At 62.0% G+C, this 19134-nt stretch overlaps 3 protein-coding genes and 1 long non-coding RNA gene across 31 annotated transcripts in view; 2 read left to right on the forward strand and 2 right to left on the reverse strand.

The window, feature by feature from the left end:
• LCN8 (lipocalin 8) lies at positions 1-6461 on the reverse strand. Of its 12 annotated transcripts, XR_012008488.1 has the most exons (8): positions 4722-6461; positions 3830-3960; positions 3317-3387; positions 2936-3040; positions 2754-2843; positions 2628-2653; positions 972-1180; positions 8-579 (listed from the first exon to the last, which is right to left on the reverse strand). XR_012008488.1 is itself a non-coding variant. In XM_072778746.1 (7 exons), exons 1-7 carry the CDS (start codon positions 5013-5015, stop codon positions 1097-1099), a joined length of 801 nt encoding a protein of 266 aa, XP_072634847.1. In that variant the 5' UTR covers positions 5016-6461; the 3' UTR covers positions 270-1096. The 12 variants fall into 12 exon arrangements, 10 of the variants coding, with proteins under 10 accessions (XP_072634847.1, XP_072634854.1, XP_072634848.1 ...); XR_012008489.1 differs by lacking the exon at positions 2628-2653 and having other exon boundaries at positions 1-579; positions 4722-6458; XM_072778746.1 differs by having other exon boundaries at positions 270-1180.
• On the forward strand, positions 6404-16753 carry LOC140606012 (uncharacterized). The gene is made up of 3 exons (XR_012008490.1): positions 6404-6704; positions 11389-13436; positions 16531-16753. It is a non-coding gene; the product is annotated as an uncharacterized lncRNA (long non-coding RNA).
• Positions 7221-19134, reverse strand: part of LCN15 (lipocalin 15) — a 22130-nt gene continuing 10216 nt past the window's right edge. The window contains exons 1-7 of one of the 15 annotated variants that reach the window (XM_072778761.1): positions 12822-16722; positions 9984-10116; positions 9835-9905; positions 9507-9617; positions 8599-8763; positions 8267-8335; positions 7221-7348 (exon numbers count right to left, since the gene is read on the reverse strand). In XM_072778761.1, coding sequence (XP_072634862.1) covers positions 8301-8335; positions 8599-8763; positions 9507-9617; positions 9835-9905; positions 9984-10116; positions 12822-12909 — 603 coding nt within the window. In that variant the 5' untranslated portion in view covers positions 12910-16722 and the 3' untranslated portion in view covers positions 7221-7348; positions 8267-8300. The other 14 variants (XM_072778769.1, XM_072778765.1, XM_072778759.1 and 11 more) reach the window with 14 other exon arrangements.
• TMEM141 (transmembrane protein 141) lies at positions 16812-18574 on the forward strand. 3 transcript variants are annotated; one of them, XM_072778777.1, is made up of 5 exons: positions 16812-16899; positions 17181-17247; positions 17406-17525; positions 17734-17841; positions 18124-18574. In XM_072778777.1, the coding sequence occupies exons 1-5, from the start codon at positions 16846-16848 to the stop codon at positions 18135-18137; spliced, it is 363 nt and encodes a 120-aa protein (XP_072634878.1). In that variant the 5' UTR covers positions 16812-16845; the 3' UTR covers positions 18138-18574. The 3 variants fall into 3 exon arrangements, with proteins under 3 accessions (XP_072634878.1, XP_072634880.1, XP_072634879.1); XM_072778779.1 differs by having other exon boundaries at positions 17815-17841; XM_072778778.1 differs by having other exon boundaries at positions 17406-17489.

Consider the following 19134-nt stretch of genomic DNA (forward strand, 5'->3'; position numbering starts at 1 on the left):
TCTGTGTAAAAATAGCTTTATTTCCTAGAACAAGAGTTGGTTTCTGAGACAGCTCCCCCACCCCCACCCCCCGCTTCAGCCTGTGAGGTCGACTTCCGACTTCCATGGCCCAGGCCGGGCGCTCAGGTCTCCGCAGCCTCAGAGATGTGCTTCATCGAGGTGGGCATACTTTGGCAACTATCTCTTCCGATATTTTTCCACCTCATCTTCGCTGCCTTCTGTGGCTAGGACAAGGCTACACGCCTGGCCTTGCCCCCACCCCCCGCCCCCACCCCAGCCATTCTCTGCTCCCCTCCAAGGCTCCGACATCTGTGTTGATTCGTCCAGGGTCACAGCCACGACCTCTGCCACCTGCAGCGTGCCAAACCCATCCAGGAGAGCCCTGGCTCGGTGCCCCGCAGCACTAGCTCCCCACCAGCTCTCTTCACAGCCTCTGCGTTGGCCCCATTCGTTGCCCTATCTGTTCTCCCATGAGTCCTCTGGCTGTCAGCGGGCGTATAGTTCTGCCATTTCCCAGCATGTCCAGCGGCTTGGGCACTTGTGTTGTCTGGCAGAGGCCCTGGATGCCGCTGTCATCCTCTGAATGGGGTTGGCTTTTGTCAGGGACTGAATGGTGTCCCCAGGAATGCCTCACTGGAGCCTTAACCCCAACTGTGCTGTGTCTGGAGGTGGGGCCTCTCGGGCAGGTTGGAACCTGCTAGGACAGGCACCCTCCTAAGAGGAGGGGGGCACAGCCAGCTCTCCCTGGCAGTGGAGCTGAGGCCATGTGAGACACAGCGGGAAGGCCACCTGCAGCTGCAGGCAGGAGGGGCCTCTCACCAGAGACCACCCCAATGTGGGGCTTCCGGTGTCCAGATGCGCAAGGAATAAACCCCTGACGGCTCAGTGCCATGACTGGCCCGGGGACTTGGTGACTGCTGCCCAAGCCCAGGAGCACGACCCCACAGCAAGTCCACCTGCAGGCTCCTCACCTCACACTTGTTGCAAGCTTCGTCCAGAAAGATCCATGGAACATCCAAATTGTCCGCCAAGCACCCTGAAGCTGCCAGAATGCAGCTTCCAGATGTCACTCCTATGGGTCTTGTGGGAACACTGCTCAGGATTCAATCCAGCAGGTCCCAGGCAGGTTCCCCACTCCAGGCCTCGCTCTGGGCTGGTCTGCACGGCAGTCGCTGGACCCCTGAGTGACAATGGGGTTTCTGTGCTCTTGTGGGGTAGGTCTTCACCAGGCCCCCAGAACTGCTTGACCTCAGGCACCACTCTCCAGCCTCACCCACAAGGCAGCTGCTCCCCGCAAGCCTTGTCCTCCCAGCTGTGCCCAGTGCCATGGGCTCACGCTCACCCCACATGCCCTGCCCTGACCAGGCCACCCTGTCTGCCTCCGGTCTTAGCCCCCACTGATGGAAGAAAATGGGCTGATGAGATAGTCAGTGCACATTATGGGGTGACAGCGTGCGGAATGACCCTGAAAAGACTGAGCTAACCATGCAGGGGTGGGTGGGAGAAAGCCGGTGGTGGAGAGAAGAACAGCCATGACCAGGGGGCCTTGGACATGATAACCAAGGATTTGAGGTTGGGGCAGCAGGGAGCCGTGCAAGAATGTAGGCAGAAGGGCAACATGACCCTCTTTCACCTGGGAGACCTAACCAAAGCTCTACTCGAGGGCACCGGGCCTGGTGCGCTCAGGCTCAGGGAGCAGGGGGTAGCCGGCACCATGACTCTGGGGCCCACGCACCTGGGGGCCTGGCCTTGGGCTCTGAGCAGGGCAGGCTGGGTATGACCCTCAAGTGGGAAGGACAGAGAGGGCACAGGGCTCTCCCCCTGCATCTGACTGTGTGGGCCCCGGGCCCCCAAGGGAAGGAGCCCTGCCTGGCCACAGCACCCCCAGCTCAGCCCTCTCTGGGAGAAGTTCCAGCCAGGGATGGGGTGGGAATGGCTCCCGTTCACCAGCAATGCACACAGTGAGCACAGGCCACCAGGGCGTCGGGGTCACTATCACTTTCAGGGCAGTAGTGCAACCCCCCCACAGCCTCATCTGTCACCCCTCAGGCCCCGCTCCCCCAAGAAAGACACTCGGGCAGTGGGTTTGGCAGTGGGGTTTATTCAGAGCAGGTGCAAGCAGCCCCTGGGGGGGGGGGCGGAGCATCCTGGCCTGGGGTCCTCTAGATCAGCTCCTGGGACACAGAAGGGCAGGGCCTCAGGGCAGCGCCTGGCCTTCAGAGGCCCCTAAGGGCTGTGCTTAGGCGCATGGGTGGACCCGGCGTCCTAGCAGCAGAACCGTGAGCACAGCCTCCCTAGGCCTCAGTTTCTCCACATGCAAGGTAGGGTCACAGCCCCACATCTCGGGACCATGTTGTGGGGGGGATCATGCAGGGGATGTACCAGCATCCCCTGGGACACGGGGAACCAGTGCCTCCCTGCCCCCACCTGGGGGGGTGCTGGCGCCCATGGGACAGAAGGGGGGGTCCCTCGAGGGCCCAGCCTCCCCTGTCCCTCTCTCAGCCCCCAAGGGCCCTCTCGCAGCCTGATGTCAGCACCCTGGAGGCCCAGGGTCCCGAGTGCTCCGGGGCCCCGTCAGGCCGGGAGACCCCAGCTTGCGAAGCTCAGCAGACTAGGGCAAGGCTCACCTCCTTCAGGAGTTTGGCGCACCTCCCTGCGGGGCGGGGTGGGGGGTGGTCAGGTGCTGCAGGACAGGCCCCTTCCCACCTCGGGGGGGCCCCCACCCGACGCCCCCCAGGAGGCCTGGGGCTCACCGTGCCGGGCTACCAGGTAAAGCCCCGTGTCTGCGGTCAGCTCCCGGAACCTCCAGAAGCCTGGCCCATTCTCGTCCTCGAGGCTGCGGGCTGTGGGGGGGCGCAGGAGCGCTGAGCTGGGCTGTCCCAAGGAGGGCAGTGGCACGCCCCACCCCCCACCTCCCACCCCAGCCCAAGCTTACTGAAGTACTTGAGCACACGGAAGTCCTTGCCTTGCCAGTGGAGGGACAACCGCAAAATGGCATACTGCTCGTAGTCCGTATCTACCACTTGGATCTCCCTGTGGCCTGGGGAGTAAGTGGGAGGGAGGGACATGCCCCCCTGCAGGCTGTGGGGCCTGCCCCCTCCTTTCCCGGTGTCTGGACCCTCCCATCATGTGAGGCAAGGGAAAACAGCAGCCCTTGAAGGCCACCCCACCTTGTGCTGAGGGAATGGGAGCATCTGGGGCATAAGGAGGGGTACAGGGAACTGCATGGGAAACGGTGCAGAAAGATAGCAAAGCCAGTGTAGTGGGCACGCAGAGCTGGGGGCTGTAACTGTAGCAACAGGGCAACGGTTCTTACCAGGGAAGACGAATGTCCCCGACATGTCTATCTCTGAGCCCACTATGTTTTCTGTCTCACAACTTCCTGAGCTGAAAGCCAGTGAAGCACTCATCAGGGCAACGCCAGCCGGCATTCCTCCTGCCAGGCTCATCCCAGGGGTACAGAGAGAGGGAGGCCTCCGGCAGCAGGTCTGTGCCCAGGGGAGCCTGGGCTGGGACGAGGCGGGGGTTTGCAGAGCTGGGGCCAGGCCAGCCTCTCCCTCAGGGGCTCTGACCTCCTAAGAGCCAGCCACACAGGCCCATGTTTCCTTCCTATAAGTTCATGGGGCTTTATCAAAACTCCATGCTCATCTTTGGGAGATGTAGGTGTCAGGGCAGATGTCTGCAAGCTGCCAGGGGGACTGGGGGCTGAGGTCTCGGGGTTTGGACACAGGGACGACTGACACCATGTGGATCCACAGCTGCAGTTGGCGCGGTCAGGCGGCTCCCTGGCACTTGGCCTCGCGCATCTGTCCCTGCCGTGGCCCCGTACCTGTAATATGCAGCCTTCACCAGCAGTTCGTGCCCGCTCAAGGTCAGGAACAAGGCTTCCAGCCTCTTTGGGGTCTTCAGTGCCAGGTTTTGGCTGGAGGCCACACCAACTTCCCTCCAGAATCCTGCAATCTAGAGAGAGAAGCCAGAGCCCCGTCCAGGAAGGCAAGCCCCCCAGGGTCCCTGAGCAGGACACTGCTGGTCTCTGAAAGGACAGCAAGCAGCGGTCATCACCCTTCTGAGGAGTCCCTTCAGCCCACCAAACAGCAGCACCCCATCCTTGGGGCCAGGACGCCGGGGGCATCCATGGTCAGAGCCTGAGAGAGGGAGTAGCAGCCAGCGACCTGTGTCACCCGCAGGAGGCGGTGGCTTCGTCCCCCACACTGGGAGCTGGGGTGGGAAGGTCCTGCCTTCAGAAACCTCCCGGAACCTGGGCTGCCGTCTGAAACGTGGAAACCGATCATTTGGCAAGAGGAAAGAACGCACGTCCCCAGTGCATGTCACCTCCAAGCCTTCGGAGGTGCTTCTGGCTTGGCCACTAGAACAGACCTGGCAAAGAAGGACCTCGGGCAAAGAAGCATCTAGATGGGAACCAGAGACCAGATGAGCCCCACCCCAGGAGAGCGGCCACACCGGAGCAAGTGCAGCAGGAAGTTCCCCGCACGGAGCCTCATGTGCCTGTTACTACCAGAGCTCCCGGGGCGGGGACCCCACTGACCCAGGAGCAGGAGGTGGCCACACTGAGCCCCGGTCCCGGGATGCTGGAAGACCACCTGGCCCACCCATAGGAGACCCTCAGGAGGGCTCTGACCCTGCCGGTCCCTGGGCGCTTGCTCTCACACCTGCTTTCAAGGGGAGGGCTGACCCGGGTGGTTCCTGGGGCCCTCAGCCACCTGCTCTGTCCAGGCTGAACCGGGTGGGTCCTGGGGCCCCTGCTGTATCTGCTCTGGAATTGGCTGGGGGTTGGAGGGACCGGGTCCTGAGTCGCTAGACCTCCCCACGTCGGAAAGAAAAGCCACCTTCTGCAGATCCAGGTCCAGCATGGCTGTCTCCCCCTGCACCGTGACAAGGCCCAGGATGGCACTCAGCAGCCCAGCCTCCATCACTGCTCCCCTGGCCTCTGCTCCTCCAGCACCAGGTTTATATTGGGAAAGCAAGCCCATTGCGCAAGAAGCTGAGGATGTCATCAGCACACGTGGCTGAGAGCACTCAGAGGAATAGCCCTGTGCCCAGGCACTGCACAGGCCCAGTGATATCCACAGCCACTAGGCTGGGGTTGGCCTGCACTGGAGCAGTGGTGCCACCACCTTCCTGGCCCCAGACGACACCTGACACCTGCAGTGGGGCAACCAGAGGACCTGAGAGGTGGAGCCCCACACACACACACCGTGGGACGGCTGGGGACACAGCTCCCACCCTGTGGGGGCCAACAGACGGACACACCACACCCAGGCCCCACAGGCTCAGAACACCTTCCCCACAGGGTGCACAGTGGTTTTCAGGCTTTCTCCAGCCAGTCTTGGCCCAGACGAGGAAAGGCTCTGGGAGGGTGGGGGGTAGGAGGGTGGCTGGCTGAGGCAGCACGGACCTGGGGGGACCCACCCTCCTGTTGGGGGAAATGAAGGAGGGTCTCCTTTCCCTGGGCGCACCCCCGTGGAGGAGGCGCAGGGGCCGGGTTAGGGGGAGCTGCGGGAGATGGAGGTGGGGGCCACAGCGATCACCGGAGAGCTACCTTCCCGCAGTTCCTGTCCTTGCCCACTATGACAACATCCACTCCCAGGCCAGGCCCCCTGCCCATCCACCCTGGACACACTCAGGCCTTGGCGCACAGCCAGGTATGACCCACCCCCAGAAGAATGGCCTGAGAGAGACCCTGTCTTGCCAACCCACCCAGCCGATGAGCATAGCCAGGACACAAGCCAGTGTGGAGGGATGCCAGAGCCACCCCTTCCCCAGCTGTGTACCCTGCCACTCGATTTTATCCCTGAGGACAAGCATGGCAAGTAAAAGAGGAGCCGGCCTTCATGGGCAGCAGCCTGGGCCTCCTAGCTGCATGATTCAGACCAAGCTGCATGCCTGGGTTTCCCGGCTACAATGGCCACAAAGCAGAGGGACAGGCGCCATGTGGCCGGGGGGCCCAAGGGCGCCCAAAGCAATGTCTGTGCAGATCAACATCCTTGGTTCTTGACAGGTGACAGGCAGCCTCCCCAGCTTCAGCGCCAGGAAAGCCCACCCTGGAATGGCTCCAGGCCTGGTCAGCTGAAGGGGAGGCCCCCCCACTAGGGGGACTGGCTGCCTTGGTTCCTGGCACTGCACTGTCTCCCACAAAGGCTGCCCAGTTTAGGGTCAGGCAGGTGTGGAAAGGTCCAGCTAGGACGGGGCAGCCCAGAGGTGGCCGGCCCAGCAGAGCCCGAGGGGGCTACCACACAGTCAGAGCGGCGGAGGCTCCAAGGAGGCTGAGGACTGGCTGACATGGGCCCCAGCCTGGTGCCAGCCCAGGCTGCAGAGAGGGCCTCCGGGGATGCGTTCAGCCAGGCAGGAGACAGAGGACAGGAAGTGTGGGGGGCAGGACGAGCACAGATGCCCCTCAGCGGGTCTGCTGCCTGCCCCTGGCTTCAACCCATGAGCAATGAAGCAGGACCCCACTCCCTTCCTGCCCGCCTCACGCCTGGCCCACGCCCGGCCCTTTGAAGCACAACCTGTCGGGACAAGACAAGAGCGCTGGCGGCCGTGCATCCAGGAGGGCTGTCTTGCACCCCCTCATGTCACAGGGGGTCAGCATGGAGCCCAGGCCCTGGAGCCTGACCACTGGCTGGAGCCTCAACCTGGACCTGTGCTGGGCAAGTCATTGACCTCTCTGTGCCTCGACTTCCCGGGTAAGGCAGGCAGCAGGCTCCCTGTGTGTGTCCTGGGGTCCATGGTGGAACAACTGGGCCAGGCCAGCTGCAAGGGTTCCCAGGGCTCCGGCCACGACCATGACCCCATTCCAGGCCTCACCGAGGTCTTTCTGGCATGCACAAGCTCAAGGTCACCCCGCGGCAGGAGGGAACGCCCCAACAAGTCCAGTGTCGCAGTCCCCACTCTAGTGCGCCTCCGGCTCTTGCAGGCAGGGGTCTGTGCGTGCCTGGAGGAGCCCCAGCAGCAAGGCACCCTGGCTCCCTGGAGGTGCTATGACCGCATGGGGGCCGGGCCAGGTACATCAGACAGAGTACCACCCCTTGTAGGTACCAGGCTGAACTGGAACTTCCTGGTCCCTCAAGCCAGGCAGTGCCCAGGGCTCAGTATCCCCTGCACACCCACTACCCTGCCTCAGTTTCCCCAGGAGCCCTGGCTCAAGACGGGGCTCGCCGTGCCCTCTCCAAGAGCCTCTGCAAAGAGGTGAGGAGCCTCTCGACTGCAGAATATGTTTATTGAAAGGAAAGGGGGGCCCAAGGATGGGGAGGACGGAGTTACCCCAGGCATAGGGGGGACGCTGGGTCCAGAGAAGTCAGGGCGATGAGGCCTGCTGCTCCAGCTCCCTCTGCGCAGGTAGGAAAGGCACAGTAACCCCAGGTATCCCCAGTCCACAGCACCCCTCGGCCACTGCCAGCTGGACCCACGCACGGCAAGGTGCCCCATGCCTCTCTTGCTCGAGGGCCAGCAACAAGGGGCTGGCATGGCCAGAAAGCGCCAGAGGGGCCCCAGAACCACAAGACCCCCAGACTCAGCACCTGAGAGGTGGTCTGCTTGGGGCACGTTCCCTTGAAAGCTGGGGTGAGGCACACAGCTAGAGGATGGGCTCACCCTGCCTGAAGGTGAGCCACCCCGAGGGTGCTGCCCCAAACCCACCTCTCCTCCCACCCACAACCGTGTGTGTGCTGGGGGCTAGCCGTGTCCTCCAGACCCGCTGGGCAAATAGCCAGGACGGCCAGGGAGAGTGGAACAACAGTGGGGAAGCCAGATGCGCGCACTGCACAAGCATGCAGGCCTGCCGGTAGGGGCACCGGCTGTCCCTGACTGGGTGGCTGCCTTGTCACTGCTGTTCTGTAGCGTTTTACATAGGCTCCCAAATGATTCACTGTGAACTTGGTCAGGGGCCAGACAGTCCCCAAGAGTCCACCTGCTTCCACATCCCAAGGGCTCCCGGGGTCCCCAGCCCTGTGACAGCAGTGACCTGAGAGGTGGCAGGTCCCGCCTCATGGGACCCTTTGGGGGAAACCAAGGCCCAGACACCCCAGGGGGTGAGCCAGAAGCCATGGTAATTTGTTAAGACAGCCCTAGGAAATCAGAGGAGACTTCCTGGAAGAGGTAACATGGAAGCTGAGGCCTGAATCATGAAAGTGAATGGCCGGGCAGCTGGGTAGGGGGTGTGAGCAGTGGGATCTGTACATGCAGAGCTGGAGCTGCCCACACAGGCCCAGGAGCACAGGACAGAGGAGTCGCCTTGTCTCCCTCCTACCTGGGAGGAGGGCCAAGGTGGGTCTCTGGATGGGTCAGGAAGCCTCCTTGCCTGCAGAGGAGCACACATCTGCGGGAAGGAACACGGTTCATGAGAGGCTGAGCTGCCTGGCACTGCCCACCCTCCCTGCAGCCCCACTCTGGATGCCCTGGGCCCCCAAACAGCCCCACCCACTCAAAGACTCTCCCTTCTGGGCCTAAAACCTCGTCCTTAGTGCATGCTGGGGGGAAGGAGGTGGGCCTGCCAACCTACCCTAATAAGACAAGGCCACATCCTGCCGTGCACCCCCTGGGGGAGCAGGAAGGGCCTGGGGCAGGCCTTGGTCCACACACCTGACTTGGGCAGCATGACCATCATGTCATTGGGGAGCCCCACGGTGGGGTAGAAGTCCTGGAAGGCCTTTGTGGCTTGGGGACTTGCTTCCTGGGTCCGGCCTGAGGCACAGCAGGGCCCCTGTGAGCTCCGTGGCTCACAGTGGTGAGGGGAGGGGAGGTCTCCTGTGGCTCATAGAGGGGAGGGGAGGAGGGTGGAGGTCTCCTGTGGTTCACAGAGGGGAGGGAAGGAGGGTAGAGGTTTCCTGTGGTTCACAGAGGTAAGGGGAGAGGAGGAGGGTGGAAGTCTTCTGTGGCTCACAGACGGGAGGAGAGGGGAGAGGAGGTCTCCTGGTCTCAGTGCTCCTCCTTGAAAGTTGACATCAGGTCTACCATCCAAGATTGGGGAGGCTGTGCACTGCATAAAAGTGCCTGCCTGGCTGAGGGACCAAGGCGACTAGAAGGCACCGAAAAGGGGTGTCCTTTCCTAGGTCATAACCAGGTGTCTGGGAGGTTGGGATGACCTCGCTGTTCCCCAGGGTCACATCCCCCCGGGCCCCATAGCCCTCAGGCTCCCAACACCAGCCTCCAGCCCTCACCCCGACCCCATCTGCCAAGGTTCAGAAATGAAGGCAAAATAGGATCTCAGCCCCCACTGAGCTCTCAGGCAGGGGAGGATGGATCCCCACCCTCAAAAGGTCAGGCCAGGCCCTCAGTGTCCCTCGAGTTAAGTCCTACCCAGGCAAAGATTGGGGTTCCTGCCACCCCCTCCTGGTCCTTCTTGGCTTGAACTTAGGGGTGATGGTGGGGGAGGCGGGTTCTAAAGGGGTGGGGCCCGGGGGAGACAGGGAGGGTGTCCAGTGAGGCCTGGCCGGGGCAGAGGGGGTGTCTGGTGGGCCCAGTAGGGAAGGTGGGCAGTGGGGCCTCACTGTAGAGCTGGACCATGGTGCTGAGCGCCCCCTCCAGCTCCTTATAGATGTAGAGCACGGCGAAGGTGTCATAGTCTGTGTCTGCCACGCGCACGTCCAGGTAGCCCAGGGCTGTGGAGGCAGTGGCCAGTGGCCTGGAGAAGCACGCAGGGCCCAGGCGCAGCCCCCCTCCCCGCCCCCACAGCCGCCCCTACCTTGGGGGAAGAGGGAGGGGGAGGGCAGGGAGGGCAGGAGCCGGGGATGGGGCTGGTCCCAGGCAGGAGGCTGCCCCAGGTCACCCTGCAGAGAAGCTGTCAGGGGTCCCTTGAGGTGGGTGGGCGGGACCTACCTGGGACTCTGAAGTGCCCCTCAGAGCCCACCCTCAGGTACTCAGCATCCAGCTGGTGACAGCCGTCAGCCCTGGGGGGACAAACCCAGTGCTTGCCCTCAGCTGCTTGCCTGGACCCCTGCCCCCGCCACCCGGCCCGGCCCACTCACCGAGGGAACTCCATGTGGACACTGAGGTTGCCCCCTGGCATGGCCCTGATAGTCCTGCTGGACATGAGCAAGTGGTCCTTCTTGCCCAGGAAGACCTTGCAGTCGGAGACCATGGAGACCACGTACCAAAGACCTGAGAACTGCAAGGCAGATCTATGGCCGGCTTTGCCCAGCACCCTGGGCCCCAAAGCCACATGACCATACAGGCTTGTCTGGAACCACACAGCCGAGGGTCCCCCAGTGCCCAGCTCTTGGCATGAGCCCCTGTTCTTCCACCTTCCCCGGGCGGGTTGCATGACCTCAGTCCCCCCAAATGTGAAGTGGGTCAGTGACTACCCTGCAGGGTTGGTCAGCAGTGAACAGAGAGGGAGTCCTGGGGCTCTCAGACAAGGCACAGGGCAAGGGCCCGTGGGCTTGGCCCCCCACCTGCCCACAGCACAGTGCAGGGGTCACTGTTACCTTTTTGGCATCAAAATCTGGCTGTACCAGGACCTCAGCCCAAGCCCCGGACAGCCAGAGCAGCACCAGGACCTGGCCCAGCAGGACACACCTCATCGCCATGCCGTCCTCCACCCGACACCTAATCTGAGCCTGGGATGCCGGCTTTATAGCACAGCCCAGCTGGGCTTAGGCTGGAGCAGTCGGCAGCCAAAGGCACGTGGCCCTGGAAACTCTGGCCCCTTTGTCCATTGTCTGACACAGTCACTCGAGATCCCCCACCAGCCCCAGGGGTCATTTCCTGGAGGGCTCCAGAGAGGCGGACTCACACCTCTCACCTCTCCCAATCTCGTCTGAGCATCTGTCCCCCAGACCCGCCAGCCAGTCACCGAGGACCAAGCAGGGACCTGGTCTTGGCCTCCAGCCACCTCCACACTGGCTGGGGCTCGGGGCCCAGGGTGTGTAAGGCTGTTCTACCAGCAGGCCCCCACTCAGGGTCTGGGTCCCCAAAGTCCTCACTTGCTCCTACCCATGCAGGAGTGAAGTCACCATTGGCCAGCCCAGTGGTGACAGAGGCCTGGGTATGTCTGCCTCTAGATCCCACTGCCCCCCAGAGGGTGGAGCTGAGCTGCCACTTAGGGTGGATTATGGTGTCACACCACCTTATCAACAGTTGCATAAGCAAGTGGGGGAGGGTGTCGCCAGGATGGCGCCACAGGCTGGTGGGGGCTCCCTGGCAAGGCCTCCACAGTGACCTCCCGTGTGCACCAGACTCCACTTGAGAAGCACCTCGTGGCTTCCGTGTGCACCACTGATGGGGCAAACATCCGGGGAAGGGCAGTGCTGCTCAGTGCTCCAGACTGGAAGGGCCTATGGGGTCAGAGAAAGACCGTCCTCCCCCAGCTCATCCCCCAGTGGGGGGGGGGGGGGCAGAGGGCTTCTGAGAGCTGCCTTCTCTGGGTTTCAGGAGATGCCAGCTCTTGCCAGCTCGAGGCCAGGCCCCAGGGTCACTGCGGAGAACATGGTGAAAACCTTCCCTTGAAAACATCTACAAAACAGGCATCTGATAAAGGACTTAAATCCTGAATCTATAACGAACTCTCAAGATACAATGATAAGAAAAACAAGCAACTCTAGTTAAAAAAAGGAAAAAAAAAAAAAAACAGGCAAAAGATTTGGAAAACCACCTCACCAAAGACATCCAGGTGGAAAATAAGCACGTGAGCCCTGTGTGTGAGTGCGGGTACACGCCGGGGGACAGCAGTCTGGGACTGCTTACAGCTCTAGAGCCGCCCGTACCCGCTGCCGGGCTGGCTCGGGTTTGGTGGATCCTCAGAAAGGGCAACATCCCTGTCCTAGGACAATCTGACAACCACACACCTCGGTATTGACACGGGAACATTTGCCAACACCTGCATGTGGATGTTCGGGGGCTTTATTCACAACCAGCGAAAGGCCGAAGCCCCAGAGCATCTCCTGTGACCAGGTGGCTGGACGGGGCCTCCGTGGCAGGAGGAGCCGAAAAGAAACCGTCCACCTGGGGAGGTGCGCTCACTCAGATCCCAGGTGCACCTCCGAGTGAAAGAAGCCTTTCCGGGAAGACCCCAGTGAGGACTCCTTCCTAGGACCTCCCAGAATAGGTCCCTACAAAGCTGCTTGGGGGTGGCAGGGTGGGGGTGCAGGCATGGCAGCCCGCAGAGGGGCAAGCAGACCCCTTTGGAGCCAGGACAGTGGTGGCCACATGTCTGCGTCCATCTACACCCACAGAGCTGTATGGCAGAGTGAGTTCTGCTGGGTGTAAATTCTACCTTGTTGTTTTACACGCATATATATGAGCTACAGATACATGTAAGATCTTCCCCCAAACGTACGGGTGAGGGACAGGAAGGCCAGAGGGGTGCCGAGGTCCCCCTGCCCCAAGGCCAGAGCTCCACAGAAAGTGTGGGGCCAGGAGACACGCGGACGGCAGCCACAGGCCTTCTGGGCCAGGCTGAAGCATCCACCCTTCCCAGGGTCAGTGAGGGCCAAGGGACTGACTGCCGCAGCCTACGGACCCCTCAGGAGCCTCCGAGGTGAGGGGAGCCAGCCAGCCCACGTCCCTGGAAGGGTCTACAATGCAGCGCAGCCACTTTCTTACTCTGTCCACACAGTGGGCAGAGCAAACCTTAGGGAGCATAAACCTGGTGTATCCCTGCTTAAAATTCTCCAGAGTCATCATGGCACCAAGAGTGAAACCCAGGCCCCAGCCCCCAGCACCCCCAGCCCCTAGCCTTGCCCCCAGCCCCTAGCCCACCCACCCTGTGACCCTTCCAGCACCAGCCCTGGAGCCAGCCTTTCCCTGCGCAGCTTGTGGCCTCTGCCTCCTCCACAGCCCTCCTCAGACCCCAGCCTACACCCCACCTCTGGCCTCTTTCCTCCAAGCTCTGAGCTTAATCCATATTTTCCTCTGTGGTGACTTTCTGTCCTTGCTCCACACTATATATGCCATGGACTTGGTGACAATGAGAGCAGCAGGTGGCCTATCAGCTTCTGACTCCCCAGCTCTGGCCCCAGAAGGTGCTCAGTTCATAGCTGCACATAAAGAGCATGAAGTCACATAGCCCATCACTGAGGCTGCAGCACAGGGTGCATGATGGCATCAGCCTGCCCGGTCTTTGGCTACAGTGGGCACTCAGGCCACAGCCTCACCCCTGTCACCCCCAGAGTCCAGCACGGGGGTGGTTGCCAGGGCCTCCGGTGCTCCTGCTGGTCCCTGCCGCTTGGGGGCTCTGTGGCGGGGCTCCCCACATGCCTACAGAGCCAGGGAGGCCTGAGGTGGGGCATCTGGCTCACAGGCAGCATGGTGCTCCTGGGACTGCAGGTGGGCTCTGCTGCAGAGTGGCCTCGACGCGGCTGCCAACACAGGATAAACACAGGAACAAGGGCTGGCCGGCGCCAGGCCGCAGACGAATGGGGGAGAGAGACCTGTCTGGGAGGCTGCCTCCTCTAGGAATCCACGGAACCGGTGCAGAACAGGCAAGTCCTCAACCAAAGGGAGGTCAGGGCTGCCGGAGCTTTAGGGCTCCCAGACAGCAGACATCATTGTCGCTGGAGGTTGATCCTGGTCGTCCCTGCCCTCTAGGGAGACGAGGTGCACAAAGGAGCAGATCCCCCTGCCCCAGGGCCACGGGCTGCGTGGCATCCAGCGAAGGCCACCCTGGCCCTCCTAAGCAGCTCTTCACTCAGGGCTACCCCAAGGGGCTCAGCCACTTTCCCCCGAAAGCTCTGAGAGCAGGTCCCCAAGCAGGCTGAGCCCTGTGCCCTGTCTGCCCCGCCAGGGCTGGTCCACCCTCAGGTGTGAAAAGAAGCAGGGAAGGTGAGATCCCCAAAGCTGGGGCCACGCCCTGGTCTTTTCTTGCCCTGCAAACATCCTCTCCACCTCCAAGGGCCAGGCCAAATCGAGCAGAGATGCCCTGAGGGGTGCCCCCCACTTGTGGGTGGAGGAACAGGCCCTGCAGACGGTCAAGGAAGGCCATGGCCATGACAAGGCCACCTCCTCCCCTCCCAGAGGGAAGCAGGGCCGGCAAGCTCTTCCCCTGCGGGGTTTGTGGAGGGGTGGGCTCCTCATGTCCAGCTGAAAGCCTCTCCATCCAGCTGAAGCACAACTGCCCAGGACGAAGGAACCAGAGCTCCTCCAAGCACCCTCACCTGCTCCTGCCCTTGTGTCCAGCTCAGGGCAGCAGTCACTGTCATCCAGGCACCAGCACTGGTGGGCAAGTGGGTCCTGGCTGACTGCCCTGCCTCTTCCCCTCCCAGCACCACACTGTGAAGACTAAGGGGCACAGGTGTGGAGAGCTGCCCCCTCGCCCCACGGCCCCTCTGGTCTGCCCTGGGGTTTGAGCCCCGAGAGGAGGAAGGCCGCAACTCGGGGCTGGTTGGAGCTCGTACCCGCAGCTCAGACCCAACACTTCCCCTTGGAGGTTCTTGTTCCATCCGGCTCACCAGCCCACAGGGCTGCCCCAGTTCCCACTCGCTTGGTTCCCTACCTCCCCACTAACCCAGGAGCCCCAACATCCTTCAGTAAACTCTCTTGGCTGTGGTTGGTCAGGGCTGCTGACCGTCTCCCCCAGGCCCAGCCCAGCCAGGTTCCTGCTCCCACAGTACTTCTTAATCCCAGACCACTGTCCTCAGGGGAAGAGAAAGAATCTCCAGGGCTTTCGAGTCTCCACCCTGCTGACCACAGAAAGAGCCCAAACAGTGTGGATGATGTCAAGGGCCCCTGGGCCTCCTGCCCAGTTGGGCTCTGCCCCAGGGAGCCCCAGCAGGAGCTGGGAGGGGAATTGAGGTTGCTGTGTGCTGGCCAGGTCCCCCCTGTGGTCCCCGGGACCTCACCTGCACACAGTGCCCCTCTACATACTGGAACCAGTCCCTCCTCCACGCTGTGACCTGGGGTGCTCTGCTCGGCTGCTCTGAGCTCTAGCCTCCTGCCCTGGCCCTCAGAGTCTCCTATGCTCACCCTCATCTGGGTAAACACACTGTGTACTTTCTCTTAACTTGCCTGTGTCCTCCATGTCCCTCCAGGAAATGGATCAGGGCTGGGCACATCTGCAGGGCTTCAGGAGGGGTCCTGCCCCCACCCTCACCTGGAACCACCTGGAATCTAAACCAGGCAGCTGCCCTCAGTGCTCCTGTCCCTCAGTTATCATCCGTACCCTAGTTACAGGCTGTGGGCCACCCAGGGACCCTGCCCCAGCTTTCAGCTTCAGTATACAGGGTGTGGCTCCTGGGGTGGGGTGTCATGCATTTGAAGGCAGGCCTGAGAGCCCTCAGCCATGTGGACACCTGCAGGGCTCAGGGGGTGGCCTCAACCACCCAGGACCACACTTCCTGCCTCCAATCAGCCTCTGCTTCAGGCCTTGGGAATCCTCCCATTTGTTGGGGCTCCTTTGCTGGGGCAGCCACACTAAGGATGGGAATGAGAAGAGGGAGGAGGAAAAGTGGGGCAGGGGAGGGGAGGGGTGGAGGGAAGGGAAAGGAAGGAAGGAGGAGAGAGGGAGGGGGAGAGGAGGGGGAAGGGAATGCTACCCTCAGCACTTAACCTGGGCCAGCAGGGCAGGCCCGTGTCCAACTGCGTGTGATGACTGTGATTCTCCGAAGGACCCCAGATGGGAGTGGAAGGGGGTGGGTGTTGCATGTTGGAGAAGGGCAGGAGCACACAGACTGGCTGAGGTGGAGTGTCTGCACTTTCTTGGACCCCCTTCTCACGGGGAGAAGCTGAGTTGTGAGGAATGGGTGGTGCACTCTCCAGGACAGGGCACGGCCAGGCCAGGCAGGTGCAGGCTGATCCGCCATTAGTGATAGGCTCCTGTGGGGGACCCAGACACACTGGGAAACGGGGTGGCCTACTCTCTGCACCATCATGCCCTCCTCTGCCTCTTCCCTTCCTGGGCCCTGGGCCCACCTGCTCACACACTATCTAGGAGGTGGTCTGCGGGAGGCAGGTAGTTGGGAAGACAGAAGCAGTTCTTCCAGCACATGGAGCGTGGCAGCACGGGACAGCCTTCCTGGGGCGCAGGCACCAGTGAAGGTAGTGGGCCTGGGGGCTGATGGTCAGCAGCCCTGACCAGGACTAGGGGGCCATCTCCCAAGTTGACCCCGGCTCTGCTGGCCTGCAGGGGAGCCAGCGACAGGAAGGATCATCGTCCAGGCCCACCAGGGGGAGATGGGCACTGCCTCTCCCACAGGAGATCCACCCTCTGCAACTTACCGGGAGGGCTGGGGCTCAGGACAGCCCCTCCCACATCCTTCTCCATAAAATAATGTCTCCAGTCCTTGTTAGTCAGACTTGTCTGCGGTTTTGCTTTGGCTTGCACATTATAATTGCAATTCTCTGCAATTCCTCAATAAACTCATATTTGCTGGTAAAATAACTTTTATTTTTAAGGTCAACATGACCATTTAGTGACAAGCCAGAGCCTCAAAGGAGGTATCTGGCCCCTCCCAGAATGCCCAACCTTGCCCCCACCGAGGAAATGTGCCCAGGCCTGGCCTCATCCTCAGGCCAGCAGGTAGCTGGGTCCTCCACTGTGTCTGGGAGCACAGGTGAGTTATTCCTGTCCCCGATCCGCAGGGGATCCGTCTCTGAAGCCATGACCTGCCACCTAAACTGCTGTCCACTGTCCCCCAGGATACCTGGCCAGGACCCAGCCTCATTCCCCTTCTACTGCAAAGGCCATCTGGGTCGCATCTCCCAGACGACCCACCATCACGCAGACCCTCCACGTTTACCTCTCTCTCTCAGGCCCCAGCCCCGCCCCTCCCGCCTGCGTGGCCCCGCCCCACCGCCCAGGCTCCGCCCCCCGCCCGCCCTGCCCTTCAGCTCAGGCCCCGCCCCTCCGCCCGTCTGCGCAGGCTCCTCCCGCCTGCTCTTCTGGACCCGCCAGCCATGGTGAACCTGGGCCTGTCCCGGGTGGACGACACCGTGGCCGCCAAGCACCCGGTGAGAAGGCCGACCTGGGACGCGGGCCTCGGACCTCAGAAGCTGACCTGAGCGGGGCGGGTGGGGGCTCGGTGGGGGGATGCCCTCGTCAGGGAGGAGGGACCGGACAGGGATGGCGGGGACCCTCCTTGTTAGAGGGATCGATCAGGGCAACCAGGGTGGAAGCAGGTGGGATGTGTCCAAGCCCCCAGGCCTCACGACGAGTGGTCCCCTCCCCGAAGGAGGGCCAGGAGGGCCTGTGAAAGCGGAGGGAGGGGACTGAGCCTCACCCCCGCATCCAGGGTCTGGAGGAGTACGCCGCGTGCCAGTCCGAGGCCTTCGTAAAGGGCATTTTCACCTTTATCACAGGTAGGCTGGCGGGTTTGGGGAGACCGCACCCGCCTGGGACCCCTGACCCCCAACAGGCGGTGTCAGTGGGCCATCCTCAGACTCAGATGCTGGGAGCCTGCCCGGTGCTGGGTCACTCACCCGCCCATAGGGCTGATGGGGACCTTGACTCTCGGCAGGCACAGGTGCAGCCGTCGGCCTGCAGATGCTTATTCAGAGGAGGTTTCCGTACCCCTTCCAGTGGCACGTGCTAGTGGCCGTGGGTGGGTACTCCAGGGCTGCTGCCAGAGGGGATGCAGGTCTGCTGGGGGTGGGAGGCTGTGGTCTGGCCCCTCCCGACCTCCTGGGATGTGGTCCCAGTTCTGGGGGGGGGGGGGGAAGTCCTGCCAAGCCCACCACCACCACCTGCCAGGAAGAAGCCTGTGCCCAGGTCCCCATCCCCTGAGAAGTCCAGAGACCCAGGCCCACCCCCCACACCACCCGCCACCCCCCCACCCCACTCCCCAGTCACAGGCTCAATGGCCAGCTACTGGGTGACCCGAGTGGAGTCGCACAGATGCAGCAATCTCTGGCTCTTCCTGGAAACAGGGCAGCTCCCCAAGGACGGGGGCACAGGTGAGAGGCCAGGGCAGCGGGAATCAGAACCCGAGACTCTAGTGCCAGGCAGCCTGGGGCCCAGGGTGCAGGCTGCACAGGCCTCTCCGCTCCGGCCTGTCCAACCTGGAGGGGCAGGAGTGGGTGGCCTTCTGACCTCCTATGCAGGAGGGACAGGGGAGTCCGGAATGTGGATTGTGGGCCCCCCAGGAAGGGTGGTCATACAGCAAGCGTCCTTCTTGGTCGAGGCTTGGTGAATAAGCTTAAGCTGTGGTTCCAGCTGTGTCCCTTTGCCTCCTACAGATCAGCGCAGCTAGGACAGCTCCAGCTGGGAGCAGAAGACCTGGGGCCAGAAACTTCTAGAACACAGCCCTAAGGGCCTCCACACCCCACACTCCCCCGTCCCCCTCACATAGGCCCTCCTCACACCCTAAGGGGTGACCCAGCGGTGTCCCCTACATATGTGCATGGCCAGGTCTGCCAACCCTGAGCAAACCTTTGCTCATGCCCCTGCCCAGATCAGACCAGAGAGGCCATCCCTGGGGTGGTTGGCCTCCCATAGGGCAGTAGGAAGCATGGTGGACACTGAGAAATGGACAAGACCAGAGAGGCCCTGGGCACTTGGTAGAAGGGACTTCTGCATGCCCTGGGGCCTGATACTCCCTGTCTGGTCCCCGCATGCCCCACACTCAGAGGGGACAATGGCTTCGGGGGGGTTGCTGGACAAATAAATGTGTTGCCTTTTTCCTCCTAAGTTCTGAAACACTAAACATCAGAGCAGTAAGAAGCTGAGAGACACATGTCACCTCAGCACCATACAGCGGACACTGAGGACCTGCCGGGGCAGTTCTGACACGGCCCCAGAATCAGTTCTGCAGGCCCTCTGGGCTGCAGATGACCACCCCCAGGGCCTTTCCAGGTGGGGTCTGCTTCCACGAATCTAGGCATGGAAGAGCAAAGCAGAAGGTGTGTGTCCAGTTCACGCCTGGCCCTCAAGAGGCAAGACACAGGAAGTGGCCATGCGTACCTGCCTACCATTCCAAGCACACCTACCAGATAAGTCACTTCTCTCCAAGGGAGGAGGAAGTGAGGGGTGGAGGGAGGCCAGAGCTAGCTCACTGGAGTCCTCTCTGCACAGAAGAGGTCCCCTGCACACGTGCATGGCCAGGTCTGCCAACCTTGAGCAAACCTTTGAAGAAGTCCTCTCTGCTCCTGAGTGGGCATGACTACATACCCCACCTCTGATAGAGGAAGAGGCAGAGCACATAAAACCTAGCAAATCCATCATCCCATACAATGGCCTTCCCAGTCACA

Source organism: Canis lupus, chromosome 16 (genome assembly GCF_048164855.1).
Source record: "Canis lupus baileyi chromosome 16, mCanLup2.hap1, whole genome shotgun sequence".
Taxonomy (NCBI): domain Eukaryota; kingdom Metazoa; phylum Chordata; class Mammalia; order Carnivora; family Canidae; genus Canis; species Canis lupus.